The 20,964-nt window shown below is 43.3% G+C and overlaps 1 protein-coding gene across 3 annotated transcripts in view; it reads left to right on the top strand.

The window, feature by feature from the left end:
* Nucleotides 1-9,553: 9,553 nt before the first annotated feature.
* PCCA (propionyl-CoA carboxylase subunit alpha) overlaps nucleotides 9,554-20,964 on the top strand; it is a 403,499-nt gene continuing 392,088 nt past the window's right edge. For 2 of the 3 annotated variants that reach the window (XM_045869658.2, XM_045869657.2), the window contains exon 1: nucleotides 9,554-9,712. In XM_045869658.2, the coding sequence (XP_045725614.1) occupies nucleotides 9,608-9,712 (105 nt within the window). In that variant the 5' untranslated portion in view covers nucleotides 9,554-9,607. The remainder of the gene's footprint in view (nucleotides 9,713-20,964) is intronic. The other variant, XM_064585924.1, reaches the window with a different exon arrangement.

Genomic DNA, 20,964 nt, shown 5'->3' with positions numbered 1-20,964 from the left:
GTGAGAAAATAAATCTCCGTTGTTTAAGCTACCCAATCTGTGGTATTTTGTTACGGCTGCTCTAGGAAACAAACACAGTCTCTCTCAGGAAGGGCAACCTGTTTCTCAAATTCAGACTAGTATTCCCATACATTGTTCATCCCTTTATTGCTTATGTTTGTGTTCTCCAGTAATATGAGATTGTTTCACATATGTTAAAGCTTTTATGAAAATAGTATCAAACTGTATATATTCTTCAGCAATTTATTTATTTATTTATGCTCCATCTTATATTTATGAGATTTATTCATGTGGATACTTTTGCACTAATTCTAGAACTGTGCAAAATAATTTTTTAAGGGGGGAGGGGCAGAGGGATAGAGAGAATCTTAAGCAGTCTTCAGGCCAGCACAGAGCCCGATGCGGGCTCAATCTCACACCCTGAGATCATGACCTGAGCTGAAATCAAGAGTTGGATCCCTAACAGATTGAGCCAGGTGCCCCAACTTTTTAAAATGCAAATGCAATATTGCTTCCTGGATCAAGATGCTTCAGGTTTTCCACCTCAAAAAACAGGGATGGAAAACACAAGCATCTAAAGAAAACAAGTAAAGGACTGAGTGTGGCACACGGGGATGTCTTTGAATGTTTTAAGGAGGGAATCCCTGCATTGTTAGATCTTTCACTTTCTCAAGAGAAGTAGAAAATTTGGAATTTCATTTCAAAGCTGTCTTATTTTGAATATAGTTAACTAATTCCATTTAACGAGCACACATGCATGCACACACAGAGGACTAAAACCAAACATAGGCCCTTGTGCCATATGTGGCCCACATTTTGCCACATTGTGATTGCTGATGAAAACCCCAAACTCCATAGTATAAAATATACTTTCTTCAGGATCTGACTTTCCTCATCCTTTAGCTTTGTCTCCAAACACTCCTTCGCTCAGAACAGTCTCTGGCATGGAATGAGCATTCAATAATTATTAATTATTATTATTTTATCCACTCTCTTTCTTTCTTTTTTTTTTTATAGATTTTATTTATTTGAAAGAGAAAGTGTGAGTGAGATGGAGCATGAGTGGGGGAAGGGGCAGAGGGAGAGGGACAAGCAGATTCCCCACTGAGCAGAGAGCCTTGGCGAGGGGCTTGATTCCAGGACCTTGGGATCATGACATGAGCCAAAGGCAGCTGCTTCACCAACTGAGCCACCCAGGAGCCCCCCACTCTCTCTCTTTCATCTGAGCCAGAAACTGAGTCTTTGTAGCTCTTTTGATCTTTTGGGATCCAGTCAAGTTTATTCTTTTTTTTTTTTTTTTTAAGATTTTATTTATTTATTTGACAGAGAGAGACACAGCGAGAGAGGGAACACAAGCAGGGGGAGTGGGAGAGGGAGAAGCAGGCTTCCCGCGGAACAGGGAGCCTGATGCGGGGTTCGATCCCAGGACCGTGGGATCATGACCTGAGCTGAAGACAGACGCTTAACGACTGAGCCACCCAGGAGCCCCTGGTCAAGTTTATTCTTAATCTACACATATTAAAAAGAGTAAGCAAGAAAGTTTCCTAAATAACAGTATTCACAAATGTTACTTGTTCTCCCAGTGCAGATATGAAAGGGTTGAGGGATCCTTGAATACTTTGCTTAAAGACAATAGTCATAAGCTATTACTAATTGTTTTTTGTGAAAATAAAAACTGTTATGCATAGGTCCCAAGGTCCCAAGCATATTTGAGAATTCTCCCAAGATCTTCCATAATAGTTGCGTTCAATTCTTGTGCAATAACTTGTGGCCAGGGGAGCCTTGGTGGCTCAGTTGGTTAAGCGTCTGACTCTTGATTTTGGCTCAGGTCATGATCTCAGGGTTATGGAATTGAGCCCTGTGTCAGGCTCCATGCTCCTCAAAGAGTCTGCTTGAGATTCTCCCTCTCCCTCTGCTCTCCCCACCCCTGCATGTGTGTGAGCGCCCTCTCTCTCTCAAATAAATAGATAGATAAATAAATAAATAAAATCTTAAACCCCAAACTTGTGGCCAAAATGAGGAGGCCACTTGACACAAAGTATGGTTACTTAGAGCTTCAGGGATCTCCTGTGGTTGCTATGCTTGGACAAAGCTCTGTGCATGGCTACATCTCATGGGCTATTTAGAGGCGGGCTCTTGTATAGTGGTGCACAATTTGGTGTTTATTATTTGTTTTCAGTATGCTACTTTTCACTCTAGATTAAGTTTTGAACTTGAGGAAAGAGACCACATTTATTTATTTATTTTTATTTTATTATTTTTTTTTACATTTTAAAACTTGCTTTATTAATTGCAGTATCAAGTAATAGTAACAAATACGTTCTTACATTATTTACTTCCAGCTTCTTGTTTTATATGTAATATATATAATATTATTATTATATATTATATATTGCATATATAATATATAATATAAAGAAATATTGTTTATAACATATATACATGTGCAACAATGACCATATTTTTGAAATGAAAGCCTTAAGAGACCACATTTAAAAAATTTCTTTTACATTAACCAGAACAAATTCCAATTTTTATTTTTAATTTTTTATTATTTTTATTATTTATTATTATTTTTTGCAAACTCCACAAATTTTTACTGAAGAAAGACAGCTCTGGTTTTAGTGATAATACATGCACACTGTTTAATTTGGGACGGTGAGTTAATTTCATTTATCAGTAAACATCTTTATCAGTAAGTTCTTAGGTGCAAGTAACAGAAGAGTCTAGCTAGTTTAAATAGAAATGGACTCTATTAAGGGACATTAACTCACAAGATCTCCAAAGGGCTTAAGAGTCAATTTGGAGCATACACAGCCGGGAGAGAATGCCTCGGTATTCCTACAAGACCGCAGTGAAGACCCCACTGCCATCCAGGCTCAGCATGGACCCCGTGGCTAGGAGGCTGTGTGGCTACCCTCACCAGCAGATGGATTCTGGAAAGCAACTGCTTATCACATTGCTGTCTTGAATCAACACCTTTTTAGGATGCAGCTACTGATGCAGCTAGATCAATCGCCTGAACCTAACTGTAAAGGAGCAAGACCAAACGGTAAAGGAGTAAGACACACAAAGACAGGATGAGTTTTTTTTTTTTTTTTTTTTTTAAGATTTCATTTATTTGACAAAGACAGTGAGAGAAGGAACACAAGCAGGGGGAGTGGGAGAGGGAGAAGCAGGCTTCCTGCGGAGCAGAGAGCCCGATGTGGGGCTGGATCCCAGGACCCTGGGATCATGACCTGAGCTGAAGGCAGATGCTTACTGACTGAGCCACCCAGGCCCCCCAAAGACAGGATGAGTTTTCCCCAAGATTCTGCTACAGACTCAATGTTTGTATCCCTCTAAAATTCACGTGTTGAACCTATCACCTGTGTGTTGGTATTTGGAGGTGGGACCTCTGAGAGGTGATTAGGTAATGAGAGTGCAGCCCTCATGAATGGGATCAGTGCCCTTGTAAGAAGAGACATTAGAGGGGCGCCTGGGTGGCTCAGATGGTTAAGCATCTGCCTTCGGCTCAGGTCATGATCCCAGCATCCTGGGATCGAGTCCCGCATCGGGCTCCCTGCTCGGCGGGGAGCCTGCTTCTCCCTCTGCCTCTCTCTCTCTCATGAATAAATAAATAAAATCTTTAAAAAAAAAAAAAGAGACATTAGAGAGCTTGCTTCCACTTTCTCTGCTCTCCACTATGTGAGGATACAAGAAGATGGTCATCTACAGACCAGGAAGCGGTCCCCAGCGGAAGTTGAACTTCCAGAATCTTGAACTTCCCAATGTCTGGAATTGTGAGAAATAAACAGTTACTGCTTAAGCTGCACAGTCCATGTATATCTGTTACAGCAGCCTGAACAAATATACCATAGACTGTATGTTGGAATAAATACATAAATCATTAGAAGATTGGCATTGATCTTGTCACAGACCTGTCATAGCACCTTCACACTGTTGACCAGTGGTTCCTGGAGTACACTTAGTGTAGCACTACTCTATAGCAGATTATACCCCAGGACAGATCCAGCCTGCTTCCTGTTTTTATAAGGACTGCAAGCTAAGACTTTAATTGTTAAATTTTTACTTTTTAAAGGGCTGTTGAAGAAACAAAAAAGAATATGCAGTGGAGACTTATGTGCCTCTCAAAGCCTGAAACATTTACTGTTTCTTACACAGAACAAGTTGGCAACTGCTTCTCTAGAGCCTACTTTAATACTGAATTCTTTAACAAATCCTTGCCACATTCTTAGATACCTTGGTTGTTATTCATAGGATGGATACTATTCTTGATATTGTTAATGTATATTTTTATCCTGACAGTTTTTTTTTTTTTTTAAGATTTATTTATTTGAGAGGTGGGGAAGGGGCAGAGGGAGAGGAAGAGAGAGACTCTGCAGCAGACTCCCCATGCTGAGCACAGAGCCTCACTCAGGGCTCCATCCCATGACCCTAAGATCATGACCTGAGTCGAAATCAAGAGCTGGATGCCCAACTGACTGAGCCACCCAGGTGGCTCATTCTGACACTTTTTAAGTAAGCAGTCGTTGAATTCATTTATAGTAATTGTGAAAAAATATTTTCAATACTTTGGTCTTGAAGAATTCTTTTCAAAATTAATGAATTATATGATTTAGTGTTAACTATTCTTTCATTCCAATTTCAGAGAAAAAATCTACTTTGCTCTTTTTTTTTTTTTTAAAGATTTTATTTATTTATTTGACAGAGAGAGACACAGCGAGAGAGGGAACACAAGCAGGGGGAGTGGGAGAGGGAGAAGCAGGCTTCCCGCTGAGCAGGAAGTCCGATGTGAGGCTCAATCCCAGGACCCTGGGATCATGACCTGAGCCAAAGGCAGATGCTTAATGACTGAGCCCCACCCAGGCACCCTACTTTGCTCTTAAATATTACCTTTTCCCTTCTGATGTATACAAAAGTCCTTTTTAGTCTATTTAATTTCCCTCTATTAATACTGTGTTAGGCTGGGTAGACTAACTGCTCTGGAAATCCCCAAATCTCAGTGGCTTAAGCTAATAAAAAGTTTATTTCTTGCTCATGTCACAGTTTAGTGTGGGAAGGCAAGAATGATCTTGGTCTACCTAGTTATTGAGATACCAAGGCTCCTTCTATCTAACGCCTTCCAGGAGTCTCAGCAGATGCGAGGAGAAAGAAAGGGTGTGAGGGAATGCATGGAAGTTTTTATGACCCTAGCCTGGACATTGGTATCTCTCACTTCCACTGGCCAGAATGCCCATACCTTACTGCATCTAACTGTAAGGGGGGCTAGGAAATGTTGCCTAGTGGTGTGCTCGGGAAGAAGAATGAACATATTTGGAGAGCGGTTGGCCATTTCCTGCCATCTCCTCAACTCTCAGGAATTTTCCTTATCATCTCTATGCCTGCATTCTGGCAAGAGAAGGGAACGTGGAAGATATGCCCCCTTCCTTTGAAGGACACAACCCAAAAGTTGTCCACGCCCTTTCTGCTTACAGCCCATTGGGCCAAACTTAGTAACTTGGCCACTCTTGCTGCCATGGGAGTCCTTACCTGAGGAAATGTAGCTCTTACCATTTACCCAGCTAAACTGTGAGTGTTCTTTCACTAGTGAGAGAAAGATGGATATCAGGACAATGAGTGGTCTCTGCCAAGGTCCACCCCTTCATCACTCAAATTGTTGTGCGGGATGCCTGGGTGGCTCAGTCAGTTAAGCGGCTGCCTCTTGATTTTAGTTGGGGTCACACATGATCTCAGGGTCCTGGGATCGAGCCCGGCATTGGGCTCTGAGCTCAGCAGGAGTCTGCTGGAGAGTCTCTCTCCCTCTGTCCCTCCCCCCTGCACTCCCTCTCTCCCTCTCTCTCTCAAATAAATCTTAAAAAAAAAAAAATAGTTGTGCCAAATTCTCTACTTTTAGTGGTGGGACATAATGGCATTTGGGGTCTCTAGGAATGAGTATCAGTTCAGAGCCAGTAATTCCTAAAAACCCAGGTTATTTTTCTTTCCTTGGTGCATTCTTACATTAGTCAATGGCTATAGGCTCCTTTCAGAGGATCAGAGAAAGAGACATTAAAATAGTCTGCCTGATGCATTGGCAAGGTAGACAAGTTGGAGTTTGAGGGATAGCTGAGAAGCCAAACATGTCTGGTTGCCAAATGGGAATAAGAAGGATCTTGTGGAGGGGTCCATAAGAAGCAGTTACCTCTGGGGGTGCCTAGGTGGACCAGTCTGTTAGTCATCCAACTCCTGGTTTTGGCTCAGGTCAGGATCTCGGGTTTGTGAGATCAAGCCCCTCCTCAGGCTCCTTGCTCAGTGCAGAGTCTTGAAATTCTCTGCCTCTCCCTCTGGCCCTCCCTCTGCTCTCTCTCTCTCAAATAAATAGTCTTTAGAAAAAAAAAAGAAGCAGCAGCAGTCACTTCTGGATAGTTACCCGTCTGTGGGTCTGTAGTCAAGCATCCAGGGGTGTGCCTGGGGTTGCTGATGGTCGGCAGGGCCAGCAGGTGGGAAAAACAAACAGGATGCAGGGTTGTGTCTAAGGACAAACTGAGACTTTCCAGGAAACTATGTTACTTATCTTATGGTAATAATCTTCAGAGAGAGATGGCTACCACTTCACTCCTCCCTTCTAGGTATCTTTTTTTTTTAAAGACTTTATTTATTTGAGAGAGAGAATGAGAGACAGAGAGCATGAGAAGGAGGAAGGTCAGAGGGAGAAGCAGGCTCCCCGCCGAGCCGGGAGCCCGATGCGGGACTCGATCCCGGGACTCCAGGATCATGACCTGAGCCGAAGGCAGTCGCTTAACCAACTGAGCCACCCAGGCGCCCCTCCTTCTAGGTATCTTACAAGTTCTTTTGGTTAACTCTAACCAGGAACCACAGAGGGAAGAGGATTTAGGGAAACATAGTTTTCAATCCAGCATACCTAGTTTGCACATACGCTTACTCAAAGAGAGCCAAATATGTACAGCTCAAAAGTCAGGGTCTCTTGGTGGAGTGCAGGCTATTTGTTGTGCATAGGGCGGCTCATGAGTCCCTAATTTACAACCAGGACTTCTCTCTGCTCCATACCCACCGCACAAGCAGCCAGGTAACTGTAAGAAGATACATTGGATCAAAAATAAGAGCTAGAACTCTGGGAGCTGGAAAATGATGTAAAGATAATTTCAAAACCCTGAGTAAAAGATACGCTTGTGGCCATGATGGGGTAACTGACTCCAGACTGGTTCCAGATGGAGTGTCACTATGGATAAAGTGGACAAAGTATATGGAACAGCTGTTTTCAGACATTTCAGACAGGAAGTGGGTTTTGGAGACCATAAACATCCCGAATGTGTGGCACAGCTCAGACAGGGTAGAACTGTCCAGCTTCAAATGCCACTCATGTTCTTTGAAAACACTGTGTTGGAAGTACAAGGGTGTTATCAGTGATGGCGAAAGCCAGATTGTCCAAAAGTTTGAAAGTAACCATTTTGCCAGAGAGGTAGCAGCTCTCAGCTTCTGGATTGCTATTTTGGGGTTGTCACTGTTATTACCATTCCTTTCGGGTTTCATTATGTCAGCACCTCACTTCTGGATACTAAATTATGAGCTGGTTAAGATACAGTTTTGGCTGCTATAGTAAAGGCAGAAATAACAATGATTTAAACAAGATAAAACTCTGTCACAGAACCCTCCATGCATTAGGCAGCAGAAGGCTGGTAAGATGGCTCCACAGTGTCAGGGTCCTGGGCTCCTCCCATCATTTGTTCTGCCATCTTCGACATAGGGCTCCTGTCTTGGAGTCAAGAAGGCTGCTCAAGCATTCACCAGTATGTGTAATTTTAGGAAGGTGAGTAGAGGTAATAGAGGGCATGCCTCTACTCTTCAAGGGCTCAACCCTTACGTTCCATAAGCCAGCCCTTAGTCACATGGCCACATCTTCTGTAAAGGAGGCTGGTGATACTGCAGTCTTTGGCTGGGTGGCCTGCATGCAGCTAAAACTTAGGAACTCTCTTATTAAAGGAATGAGTGGAGAATAGATATGGGACAAGTAGTTTCTGCCACAAATGTGTTTCATGAAAAGAACGTCCATAAGACAAAACAGACAGATCTAAGGAGAACCAATCCAAAGGTGAAAATGGGAGGAAGAAAAAGAAAGAAAAAAAGAAAAGCAGATTTCTTGGTAGGAAATGATACCAGCCTTAGATACATCAATGAGAAATCCTGTGAAACTGATACTCCTTTTTATTGTTGGTCATGAAAGTTCCTACTTACATTTTAAAGTTCCACTAAATGTCACCTCTCTGATATCCCTGAATATTTTGTTTGTATATCTATGCATTTGCCGTGCTGTAACATACTCTAGGTCATTCCTAGCTTTGTAACTCTCTCAAGGTGACTCTGGAGGAGTATCCAAATAATTAAGATCAGAGCCTCTGATACTGGCCTATTTGTAGGCAGGATGACCCGATGTCTGAGATTTGCTTTAAAATACTCCAGCAAAAGATGAAAAAGGGGGGAATAGATGAAACAAGATTGACAAAATGTTGATTTGTTGGAGCTGTGTAAGAAGGGCCTGGGTGATGATAATACTGTTTCTTTTGTAAATGGTAACACATTTGTAATATAACAAAGCAAAAGGCCAGTCCTTGGAGACAGCCAGACCTGGGTTCAAACCCTAGTGTCACCACTTACTAGCTAAATGACTTTACCTCTCTATAAATTCAGTTTTTCTTTTTTTCTTTTTTAAAGATATTATTTATTTCACAGAGAGAGACAAAGCGAGAGAAGGAACACAAGCGGGGGGAGTGGGAGAGGGAGAGGCAGGCTTCCCGCTGAGCGGGAAGGCCGATGAGGAGCTCGATCCCAGGATACTGGGATCATGACCTGAGCCGAAGGCAGACGCTTAACGACTGAGCCACCCAGGCGCCCCAAAATTCAGTCAGTTTTTCAAGATGGAATAATGTGTGAGCCTTTAGGGTTCTTGTAAGTATTAAATGAGACCGAATTTGAGACATCTAGCGCAAGGTCTGGCCCTTAGTAGTTGCACTAATAATGGTGCCTGCTAGCAAGGAACAGAAACTGACCTTGGTTTTAGCTAATTCCTCTGACATGCAGATAGTAGGAGGCAGAGGTAGAACTTGAAATCTGACCTCTGATTCCTAGACCTAGAGCGTTTTCTCGGTTACCGCACTCCTTCAAAAGCCTTATCTTGACTTGGTGCTTTGCAGTTTATGCCTTAGAAGAGAAGGAACATAGTTCGGGCGCACGTCTGGAACTTGGGACACTCGGTAGTGCGGAGTGGCCCCGGGCCGTAGGAGACTGACTGCCGCGGAGTGGTCGGGCCGCGAGCTGGGAGCTGGCCGTGGACGCTACCCCAAGCAGGCGCGGACCCCCCACCGCCCGAACTCACGCGCGCCCTCCCCTCCTCGCCCGCCCTCCCCTCCTCGCTCGCCCCGGGGTCTGGTCGACCCCTCCCGCTCGGCTCCCCGCACTCGCTCCCAGCCCGCCGCGGATTTCCTCTCAACTTGCGCTGCAGGGGGCGGAGCCGCGGGTCCCGGCGCGTGATTGGCCGAAGCCCTGGCGCTCCCCTTGGCCCCCCCTTCGGCGGGGTGAGAGGTCAGCAGAGCGCCGGTCGGCCGAGGCTGCGATGGTGGGCCTCTGGGTGTGGACGGCGGTGCTGGTCGCGGCCGGACGGCGTGGGCGGCGATGGCCGCAGCCGCTGATGCGGAGCACAGCGCCGTGTACCCTGGAGGTGAGGAGCGACCGGGGCCCCGGGCCTGGGCTTCGCTGGGCTCGCAGCCCCGCACCGCCTGGGGGTGGCCAGTGCGGCGGAGAGCGCCCCGCGGTTCTCCGGGCGGCGCCGCGGCCGGTTCGGCAGCGGTGCGCGTCCCTCGTCGCTGCGCAGCCCTTACTCCGAGGCTCGTGGAGGGCAGAGGGGCCCAGGGGCCCACCGAGCCGGCAGGCGTGCCCTTTCGGTTCGCCTGCGCGGGGAGCGGCTGACAGCCGTCTGGCTGCAGTATACGTGCGTTCCCCGCGCACGGGTTCTCGTGCCTCTGGGCTTCGGCTTGCTCTCGAGCTTCCCGGGGTGAATTTTTAAGGGTCCTTACGGTTTACATGTTCTCTTGCCTCTTTCCAGGTTCGAAGGGTCACTGAATTGCTGCTGAAGTAGAGTTAGGGTTGTGAGTTTATCTCAACTTTTAGAGTATCTTCGGTGCCAGGATTGCTGCTACCTCTTGGGTTTGAGTTGAGATCGTATTTTAATCGTATTGCATCGCGGTATACTGTGTATGCATCCTGTGAATTTATTTTTCTTTTCTATGTAGTGGTTAGCCGAGTTTTTGTGCTGTTCTAAACACATTTGCCACTGTTCTGTATGTCTCAGGGTTTCCTGGTGGCAGCCGTGGCTCAGTGTTGGGAGTGTTTGTGGGTGGCTGTTAACACTGTCTTGAAAATGGCGTCTCTTGCTGTTTCTGAGCAAAGACAACCTTACTTTATTAATAGGGTTTATTAAGTCATTTGAACAAACTCTTTAAAATAAGGTCTCCCTGAAAACCACCTGTCATCTGGTTCAATCTACTTATTAAACTTTTTTTTTAAAAAATCTTTTAAAAATAGTCACATAATGTGATTTATTGTCCTTGAACTCTAGAATTGGAAGACACTTTAGAGATCATCTGGCCCATCCAACTCTTTTAAAGAGGAGGGAACTGAGGCCCAGGTGAGCAGTGTGGGAGCTGGTGCTGGAAAAGGAAGTAAGCCTGCACCTGTATGAGCTTAGTCAACTTTGGAATGCCACTCTCAAAATACAGTGTTCTTTGTGTTGCCACGAAATTTATTGTTCTGAAATGCTGTCTGTGTTCTGTACTCATTTGTTGGTTACATCAATTGCAGTTGCCAAAACTCTTATGTATTTAAAACTTTATTGTTTTTAAATGCTGTGTTCTGTGATCATTTGTTGGTCACGTCAGTTGCAGTTGCCAAGACTCTTAACATATTTATGTAGGAGGCAGCATGGTATAGGGGAAAGGCATGGGCTTTGGAGACACAGATGAAGTTTTGCATGATATTAGACAAGTCACTTTGCTGGGCCTCAGCTTCTTCCTTTCAGCTCCTTTTTTATTCAACAAATCTTTATTGGATTATTTCCTGTGTTCCATTGATAGGGAAAAATATAGTTTCTGCTCTCTTAGACATTTCAGTCTATTAGGGAGAGACAAATAGGTGTAAAATACTATTGGGGGAGAGGTCGTGGTGCTATAAGAAAATAAAATGGAGGGATCTGACCACCAAGTCAAGATTTTGAGCTCAGTGTCATAGATACTGTTCTGGTGCTTTACTTGAGTTAATTTATTAAATCCTTATAATAACTATATAATCCCCATTTATAGATGAAGAAACTGAGGCACAAAGTGTTGTGTAATCTGCTCAAAGCTATGGAATTAGTAAGTGGCAGAGCTAGGATTTAGAACTCCAGAACTGGTACCCTTAATCATGCTATACTGCTTAAGGGAAAGAAATGTTTTCCTTTGCAGGTGAAAATTGAAACAAGTTTTGAAGGGTAAAGTGACTTTTTGTAGGCAAAGAGAGAAGAGAAGAGTGTTGTATGTGAAAGAACAGCACATATAAAGGTCCTGTGGCCAGAGGGAATGACAAGATAGAAGCACTGAGAAAAACCTGCTTAGGCAGTGGTGTGCAGAGATTAGATGGTGCGGGGGAGGTAGGTATGAAACATTATGCTGTGGTTTTGTAGATCAAACTATTAGTTCTGATCTTTATCTTTTAGTAATGGGAAGCCATTCCTGTTGGAGGCAGGAGGGATTATACTGACATTTTAGATTGGTGAGGGTGAGGGGAAAGGTGTTACAGCATGTACTGCTCTACACTTATTATACACTATTGTTTAGTACGTAGGCTTTGGTTTTTCTTTCCTGCTTTCTTTCAGTGTGTTGGCAGAGACTGCATCTTGTCTATTTCTGTGTTCTTAGCACAGTTTTTGACCCAATAGGTGCTGGATGTGTGATATAGTATTTACTGGAGTAGAGTTATATTTGTGCCAATAAAGAATTCCTCCTGGATGTGGGAGGAATCTCCGGAGTTCACTATCACTTTAGGAGAAGAAGTTGGAAGAACTTGAATTGCTGCTTAGCTTCTTTCTGTGCTTCCCTTTCATGAATTTGAAATGTGCTCCACTGAGTCTGCATTTGAAGCAGAATCATTTGAAAATATTATTCCTCTCATTCCTCTTTACACTCCTGCAGACCATTTGGTTGGTTAGAAGGCAGCCTGGCAACTCTAGACCTTAGTGTGGTCATTCTTTTAGCCAGTTAACAGAGTTTGTTTGCTTTTAGGGTATATGTAGATTTCACCTTTTAGTCTTATTTGTTTTGTGTATTAGCTTTTTAAACACGTTCTGTTTAATACCTAGTTTTTTCTCCTGTCTACATTTTTCAGTGGCCACTCCTGGGTGTTGTGTGATTTTAAAAAAATGATTTATTTTGAATTCCTACCAACATTTTTATTTTTACTTTTTAATTAATTTACTTTTTAAAATTTCTTTATTTGACAGAGAGAGAGACAGCGAGAGAGGGAACACAAGCAGGGAGAGTGGGAGAGGGAGAAGCAGGCTTCCCACGGAGCAGGGAGCCCGATGCGGGGCTCGATTCCAGGACCCTGGGATCATGACCTGAGCTGAAGGCAGACGCTTAACGACTGAGCCACCCAGGTGCCCCAACATTTTTGTTTTTAAAAGAAGACAGAAACTATGATGGGGTCAATATTAATAAGATCCAAAATAAAAGTGAATTTCAAAAATGTTGGAAGATATAGGCTTATAATACAGCATCCATGGGACACAGCTGGTGGCTTAAAACAACACACATTTATTCCTTCACAGTTACGGAGGCTAGAAGTTGGAAATCAAGATGTTGGCAAGGCCGTGCTTCCTCTGAAGCCTCTAATGAAGAATGCCTCCTTATCTCATTGAGCTTCCAGGGGCTCTAGGCATCCCTTAGCTTGTGGCTACATCCCTCCAGTCTCGGCCTGTGCCCTCACATGGCCTTCCCTTCCTTCTCCGTGTGTTTCTTCTCTCTCTTTTTTTTTTTTTTTTAAAGATTTTATTTATTTGAGAGAGAACATGAGCCGGGGGTGGGGGTGTGGGGTGTGGGGGGGGGACAGAGAGAGAGGGAGAAGCAGGCTTCCCCTTGAGCAGGGAGCCTGACACCGGGCTTGATCCCAGGACCCCTGGATCATGACCCAAGCCAAAGGCAGACGCTTAACTGACTGAGCTACCAGGCGCCCCTTCTTTCTTTTCTAGGGACACTTGTTTTTGGATTTAGGGCCATGACAGGATCCAGGATGATCACATCTTGAAACCCTTAAATATATCAGCAAAGACCCTTTTCCCAAAAGAGGTCACAGTCACAAGTTTTTTTTTTTTTAAGATTTTATTTATTTATTTGACAGAGCACAAGCAGGGGGAGCGGCAGGCAGAGGGAGAGGGAGAAGCAGGCTCCCTGCTGAGCAGGGAGCCCACAGTCACAAGTTCTAGGACCTGGACACATCATTTTGGGGGGCACCATTCAACCCACTACACTATTATAGTGCTGTGGTATAACAGTGAACGTTTCTGCCCTCATTGTGGTTATATCCAAGTAGAGGACACTGACTGTGTTCACAGAAATAGGTAAGCTCAAAGAGCAGTAAGGACTCTGAAAGGAAACAGGCTAATGGGATAAAGAGTGGTGGTGATGTTGGGAGCTGGCTACCTTTGGAAAATAGGGGAGACATTTCTGAGCATGTGGCCTTTGAAGGGAAAATTGACCCAGCCCGCCATGTGACAGTCTTGGGGACTAGCACTCCAGAGGAAGGCCAAAGCAAAAGCTCTGAGGCGCGACTGCATTTGTTATAGTCAAGGGATGGATGTGGCCAGTGTGGTTGGAGTGGAGTGAGTGAGTGAGGAATGCAAGGAGATGAGGTAGACAGGGCAGTCATCTGGGGGCATGTATGTGGAATTTAGGCTAATAGTGGGAGTCCATTGGAGTATTTTAAGCAAATTGGATTCATGTTTTGAAAAGACTGCTACTGCTGTGTGCAGAATGTCCTAGTGGGGACTGGGGTGGGCAGAGTGGCAGCCGGGAGACCGGTCAGGAGGCCATTGTAGAAATTCAAGCTAGAGATGATGGTAGGGTGGTGGCACGGGAGTTCATGAGAACTGCTAAGACCTGGGATATATTTTGGGACTAGAGCCAGTAGTACCTGCTGTTGGGTTAGAAGGGAGATGTAGGCAAAGAGTGGAATCCAGGACCCTTGAAAGGAAGGCACAAAAGTCCCCCACATATTGTAGGATTCCATTTATATGAAATGTCCAGAATAGGCAGATGCATAGAGAGAGAAGGCTGACGACTAGTGGGTGCCAGGGGCTGGGAGGAGGAGGAGGAGGGGGGATGGTAGAGGCTGCTAATAGCTAAGGGGTTTCTTTTGGGGGGGATGAAAAAATGTTCTGGAATCAGATAGTGGTGATAGTTCCACAACCTTGTGAATTTACTAAAAAACCACACAGTTGTATACTTTAAAAGAATGAGTTTTATGGTATGTGAATTATAGCTCAATTTACAAAAAAAAAAAAAAGTGACTCTTCGGTCTACCTAAGATTCAAACTCAAATCTGACTTCAGTGCTTTTATTATACCATATTAACAAATTTTTTTTTTTTTTTAAAGATTTTATTTATTTATTCATTAGAGACAGAGAGAGGCAGAGGGAGAAGCAGGCTCCCAAGGAGCAGGGAGCCCGATGCGGGACTCGATCCCAGGACCCTGAGATCATGACCTGAGCCGAAGGCAGACGCTTAACCATCTGAGCCACCCAGGCGCCCACCATATTAACAAATTTAATAAAAAGGATAAAGAGCAAATTTATATGGCTTTGGCACAAAAGGTAGTTTGAACTCCATAGTAGCCACAGAAAAGAGGGAAGCAGTAGGCCATAAAGCTGTCCATGTCTTACGGTAATAAGGAACATTCCTTCATCAGGATGAATAGACCTTGTCCTAGCATTGCCTGCATAGAATACATTATATAGGGGCAACTAGCAATCCAATAAATAACTTTGATACTTGTTTTACAAAAACTGCAGCGTTTTACAAAAACCCATCTCCTTGGTTTCTGCCTATCTGGCCCTTTGTGAAAGCTATAGTTGTGGAAAAACAGTTGTGTTGGAGGTGGGATAGGTTTTCTAGAAGCAGAGCCTGAAAAGGGATTTTGTGCCAGGGGGTGGTCAACAGAAGCGTAAAGAAAGCAGGATAGTGCAGGGGGAAAAAAAGCTAAGCAAGGAAGGGGCTCCAGCTGGAGATTAGCTTTAGTCTCGTCCCACAGGGGAGCTCTGGAGCAGTGGTTCTCGAAGTGGGGATTCAGTTTGCAGAAGTAGCATTCCCTGGGAACTTGTGAGAAATACACATTTTGCTGCTGCACCCCAGGCTGGCCAATTAGAAACTGGGGATGGAGCCCAGCAATGTTTTCACAAGCCCTCCAGATGATATTGTTGCATGGGAAAGTCCGAGAAACCCTGCTCTAGATTAGCCCTGTCCAATAGAAACATAATGTGAGCTGCAAATGTAATTTAAAGTTTTCCAGTACTCCCATTAAAAAAGTAAAACAAGGGGATGCCTGGGTGATGCAGTTGCTTAAGCATCCAACTCTTGGTTTTGGCTCAGGTCGTGATCTCAGGGTCGCGAGATTGAGCCCCATGTGGGACTCCACACTCAGTGCGGAGTCTGCTTGAGATTCTCTCTTTCCCTCTCCCTCTGTCACTCCCCCTTGTGCCATCTCTCTCTCTCAAACAAATAAGAAAATCTTAAATAAAAGTAAAACAAGGTGAAATTAATATTAGTGTATTTTATTTAACTCAGTATACTCAAAATATCTCAACGTATAAATGTAAAAAATATTAATGAAGTCTTTTGCATTGTTTTGGTATTAAGCCTCCAGATCTGGTGTGTATTTTATACTTGGAGCATGTTGGAATCTTGACTGGTGCATTTCAAGTGCTCAGTAGCTGTATGTGGCTAGTGGCTGCCATATTTGGACAGCCAGTTCTTAACCAGATTGCACTACTGAATTGGTCCCACCATGAAGTGAGTGGAGAGGGCCTTTTGAACCCCCTTGCTAGTCAGTCATTGGCTGTGGGCTGAGAAGGGGTAGCTCCCTGGCTTGATGGAGAACTCCTGTCTGGTTAAGGCACATTGGCCAGACTAGGGAGCAGGTGTGATCTGTGAGTAGTCAACACAGCAGCTGGGGATGCTGCGCTGCCTGCTGAAGAGGCTCTGGATGGGCCCCAACGACATCTGCTACAGGTGGGGTGGGAAGAATGGCCTGGTAGGGGAGCCGGGTGGGAGGATGACATTTTAGAGTTGATGTATATAGGTTCCTGATGCTCTAACTTTGTGGAGGCAGAGCCAGAGAATCAATCTTGAGATTTGATCATCTCTCAAATACCAGGTATTCAGCCTCCCTCTTGACAGAAGGTCGCATTAGACTGTAGAAGATTGGGCCGGCTAGTGAGGCCCCAAAGACTAAATAAATAGTCAATGTCTGTTTTGAAGAAAAAGCCGTGCTTAAGTGAAAAAGCCTGACTTAAGGGTTTTTAGAGGGCGTTCCCTCAGAAGGTCGCTCTGGGGCTGTTAAAATGCTGCAATAAATACTCAGCTGATGCTTCCCAGCTCCGTGTCCTGAAACACAGAGGAGAACTTTTCTTGGAAATTTTGAAGCTGAAGCATTTGCTAATGTTGAACTTTTACCTTGGTAAGATCACCTTATGGCTCCATTAATCCCCAGTTTTGAGGATAGCTGCTGCTTTGAAGCAGAATGCGTCCTGATAACGAATTAGCCTGTTAACAGATTGTAGTAGTATCCATTTGAATGCCATTGTAGACGTGTTAAAAATAACAGTTTTGGTTTTTCCGTTAGCGTTTGTTTTTAAACTAGTGTTTGTTTATTTTTTTTTAAGATAACCCTACTAAATTTACTAGTTTGGGCTGCCACCTGAGGCCATGTCCAGAATGTGAAAGTAGGTGCTCTGTTAGAAAAACATATTTGTTTCCCCTTTTGCAATGGCTGGTGGGCTTGTAACCAGTTTGTTGAAAAGCTGTAGCATTTCTCCCTTTTTTGGGGTAACAGTTACTGTATGCTTACTATAACGTGCCCATCTGAGTCTGGACCAGAGCTCTTGATTATTATTACTCTAATGGTAACTCCCAAATGGTTTGGTACAACTTTAAGAAGGGGACAGCTGCATAATTGGACTTACTGAGTAATCTCTTAACATTTTGTTGGTGCTTTACAATTTATAAAGGTTTGTGTGATCCTTTTAACAACTGTAGGAAAGCCAGGAGGTGTCTTCACATTTTATTAAAAGGAAACGGGTCCAGAGAAATGATTTGCTCAGTGGTGCGTAACTATGAGGCAGTGGAGCTAAGAGCTGACTCAGGTCTTGTGACTCTGAAGGTTCTGCTACTTGCCATGTGCCACCCTGTTAGCCATTTCTTTTTTAAGTGTGGAAAATATAGGAAATCTTTATTTTGTAGATGAGAACCAATGGTAAGAGTTATTGGGAAGTCATTTTGTACACACCGACCTTTCTCCTTTTGGCTGTGATAGGCTAAATAGTCTTTATAATTGGAGTTGATTTAGGTTTTTCCCTAGGACTCCTTGTTTTAGGAGTACCTTAAAAGAATTTGGACTGGGGGGTGCCTGGGTGGCTCAGTTGGTTGAGTGTCAACTCTTGATCTCAGCTCTGGTCTTGTTCTCATGGTTGTGAGTTCAAGCCCCCAGCGTGGAGCCTACTTTTTTTTTTTTGGGCTGGACTTGTAGCCAGTTTGTTATATGCTTAACAAAAAGAATAAAATTCTCTGTAGAGGAGCAAATTAGTGGATTTCTACTAATTGTTCTCTGTATTAAAAAGAAAAAAATCATGGCTCAGGTCATGATCCCAGTGTCCTGGGATCGAGCCCTGCATCGGGCTCCCTGCTCAGTGGGGAGCCTGCTTCTCCCTCTCCCTCTGCTGCTCTCCCCCCTCCTGCTCACTCTCTCTCTCAAATAAATAAAAAAATAAAATAAATAAAAAAATTTAGGGGCACCTGGCTGGCTCAGTCGCTGGAGCATGCAACTTCTGATCTTGGGGTTGTGAATTCCACCCCACGTTGGGCGTAGAGATTAAAATATCAATAGAAAAATTTAATCTTGTAGCTCCACAAAATTGTCTGATTTTTTGACCTGTGTTCTTTATAACTTTGGGCTTCCATGAAGGTCTGTCAGGAGTAAACAGGAACAAAGATAGCCTTTATGGGGCCAACTACAAACCAGTTCAGACTCACTGTGAAAATGGCCCAAACACTTGTTTTTTCTTTATAGTTCTGCTTGGACCATTTCTACTTCTAGTTATTTGGCTAACCAGGGGAATCCATGTTTTTTTAATACTTCGGGCCACATTACCACAAATTCACATGTGTACAAGCTATGTTTGTTTGTTTTTTTATACTGGTGGTAAGAGTCTTAGATCTTCAGAATCAAGTATTTTAAATAGTCATAAAAAGATTCCAGCTCAATCACTCATAGTACAGTGCTACAGGTCCTACATTTTGGCCAGGTGTATCTTGTAATAGAGTGGATTTAGTTGTAGGAACTGTGGCGTAGATATATTTTATTCTAGTTTTGGGTTACTGGTAGTTTCCTGAAAGTAAGTATAGTGTAATTGAGTCAACTGACCCAAATACTGCTCAGAGCTTGGCCACTTGGGATTTCTGAATGGTTCTGGGAGAGAAACTTTCCTTTTAGCTTATTCTTCATGGGCTCATCTAATAGAGTCCTGAGGTTTTTATTCCCAGAGGTAGCCTAGAAACTTAATGCATAATTCATATTCATAATTCATATTTATTAAAATCTGTGAAATTAGCTCTATTTCCACCAAGTAGCTCTGCATTTTTGTTTGTTCCTCTCAGAGTAGTTAAGCAGAGAGATCCGGGTCACCACATTCTTGGCCTGCATGTTGACTTTGGTTGGATTGATTGCATATCCTCTCATGATCGTCAGAGGATTGTTAGATATCCCTGGGCTGTGCTCTTGTTTTTTTGGGTAATAGTGGTTTAGGTTAGTAAGAGACCTTATAGAAAAGTCATCCAGCTTTCATTTCTTAGCAGAGAGCAGAGGGCTCAGAGTGGTTTGCTCAAGTCCTAGAGTTTGGGTTAGAATTCCGATTTCTTTTCCCAGAGATCTTTGCTGGGTGTTAGGCCGCTTTTTGAAGTGTTCCCTTCCCCAGACATAAACATCACTGTTGTTCTCATTCTCCGAAGCTAATTAGAATACCTGAAATGTCCATCCCATGTTGTGTTTTGTCTCTGGAAGAGGCACATTTGGTTTTTGCCCTCAGGAATCAGTTATAGCCTTTGTTAGTGATAAAAGACACAGGTTTGATTTTTGTCTTTTGTAAAAGGATTATGTTGATCTGTTCATGGAGCAGACCATTATGTGCCTTACAGCATTAGGGAGCATTTGTAAAAATGTAAACTATTTTGTTGTTACATTTTATAAAATGGATAGGAAGCTGGTATGCTATTTACTTTGTGTAAATATCCCAGTGCTGCCTTGCAGCAGAGTAAATCTGAGAAATTCCCAGGGAGCTTTTGCTTTTCTTTATTCTTAGAATTTGTTTTCTTAGTTTGTTTCCTGCTTTGGCTGAGGCTGTAAACACAAGACCTGATATTTCCAGGGAAGAAGTATTGCCTTTATCCTATTAAGTCTGACTAGGAGTAAAGTTGCTAAATTACAGCTGTTCAGCTGAAGGCAGTGGAGACTGAATTTTTATTTGGACACAGAGAGAGTGGTGAGACCCTCCTGGTAAGTTTTTTTTTTCCTCCTCAAATCCTGTCTTTGCAGAGACATTGGTGTTAATGTGGGAGGTGCCGTTATTTTGTATTTTCTCAAAATAAACTCCAGAATGCTCTGAATAGATCTATGCTTAAATCTTGGAACCATTGCAGCCTAGCCTGAGGACTTTTGATAAATTAAAATTCTCTAGACTCTGTTTACTTATTTTTAAAATTGGGCCTAATACTCTTGAACTTACAGGGATGTGTGAAGGTGTGCAAGAGTGAGTTTCCGTCTTTAAAAGGGAGGGCGTATGGAGTGTGTTTTCCAGTCTCAGACCATTTTCTTAACTAGCCTTTTACTTGGTACTGTGGGCTTCATTGTATAAAGTGTATCTTATCTTTTACCTTCACTTTAAAAAAAAAAGATTTTATTTATTTGAGAGAGAGAGAGAGAGAGAGTGAGCCAGCTAGCCAGCATGAGAGAGTACAAGTGGGGGTGGTGGGGTGGGGAGAGGCAACAGGAGAGGGAAAAGCAGACTCCCGGCCGAGCAGGGAGCCCAATGTGGGGCTCCATCCCAGGACCCTGGGATCATGACCCGAGCCGAAGGCAGTTGCTTCACCGACTGAGCCACCCAGGCACCCCTATTACCTTCACTTTTGTATTAAGATTACATTTTGTAATTTGGGGCTTGATGCTTTACAAATTATATGAATCTGAGTTTATTGAAAAATGTTGCTATAAAAACATTTGCTTCTTAATTGTGTTGTCCTCTTAGAAAGTTCTAAGGGGTAGTACTAGTTGTCTTTCACTCCCCCCACCTTCTTTTCTTTTCTTTTTTTGGGGGGGTTGTCTAGCTTTATCAGGGACTACTGGGTAAATTGTTTTCTTAAACCTTTGGCTATAAATTTTATTAGTGATGATTCTTCATGTTTTAAAGCCTTAAGATATATTTTTTCCACAAACATTTATAATAGTGGATTAGAGGTGAAATTGATAACCTTTTCACTGTACCAGAAAAAAATAAGAAATCATGTTTAAGACATCAGCAAACAAAAAATATGATTTTCCAGTCCCTGTTAAAATGGAAGCTCCTGAAAGACCAAGACTCTTGTTTTATGTTGTATAAAGTTCTGTGTGGTATGTGA

The sequence above is a fragment of the Mirounga angustirostris genome, unplaced genomic scaffold (genome assembly GCF_029215605.1).
Source record: "Mirounga angustirostris isolate CCGP_5_RB_7025 unplaced genomic scaffold, mMirAng1.0.hap1 SCAF_3, whole genome shotgun sequence".
Lineage (NCBI taxonomy): Eukaryota > Metazoa > Chordata > Mammalia > Carnivora > Phocidae > Mirounga > Mirounga angustirostris.
Note: the sequence above shows the minus strand (reverse complement) of the source record. Positions and strands in the feature narration are given on the sequence as shown.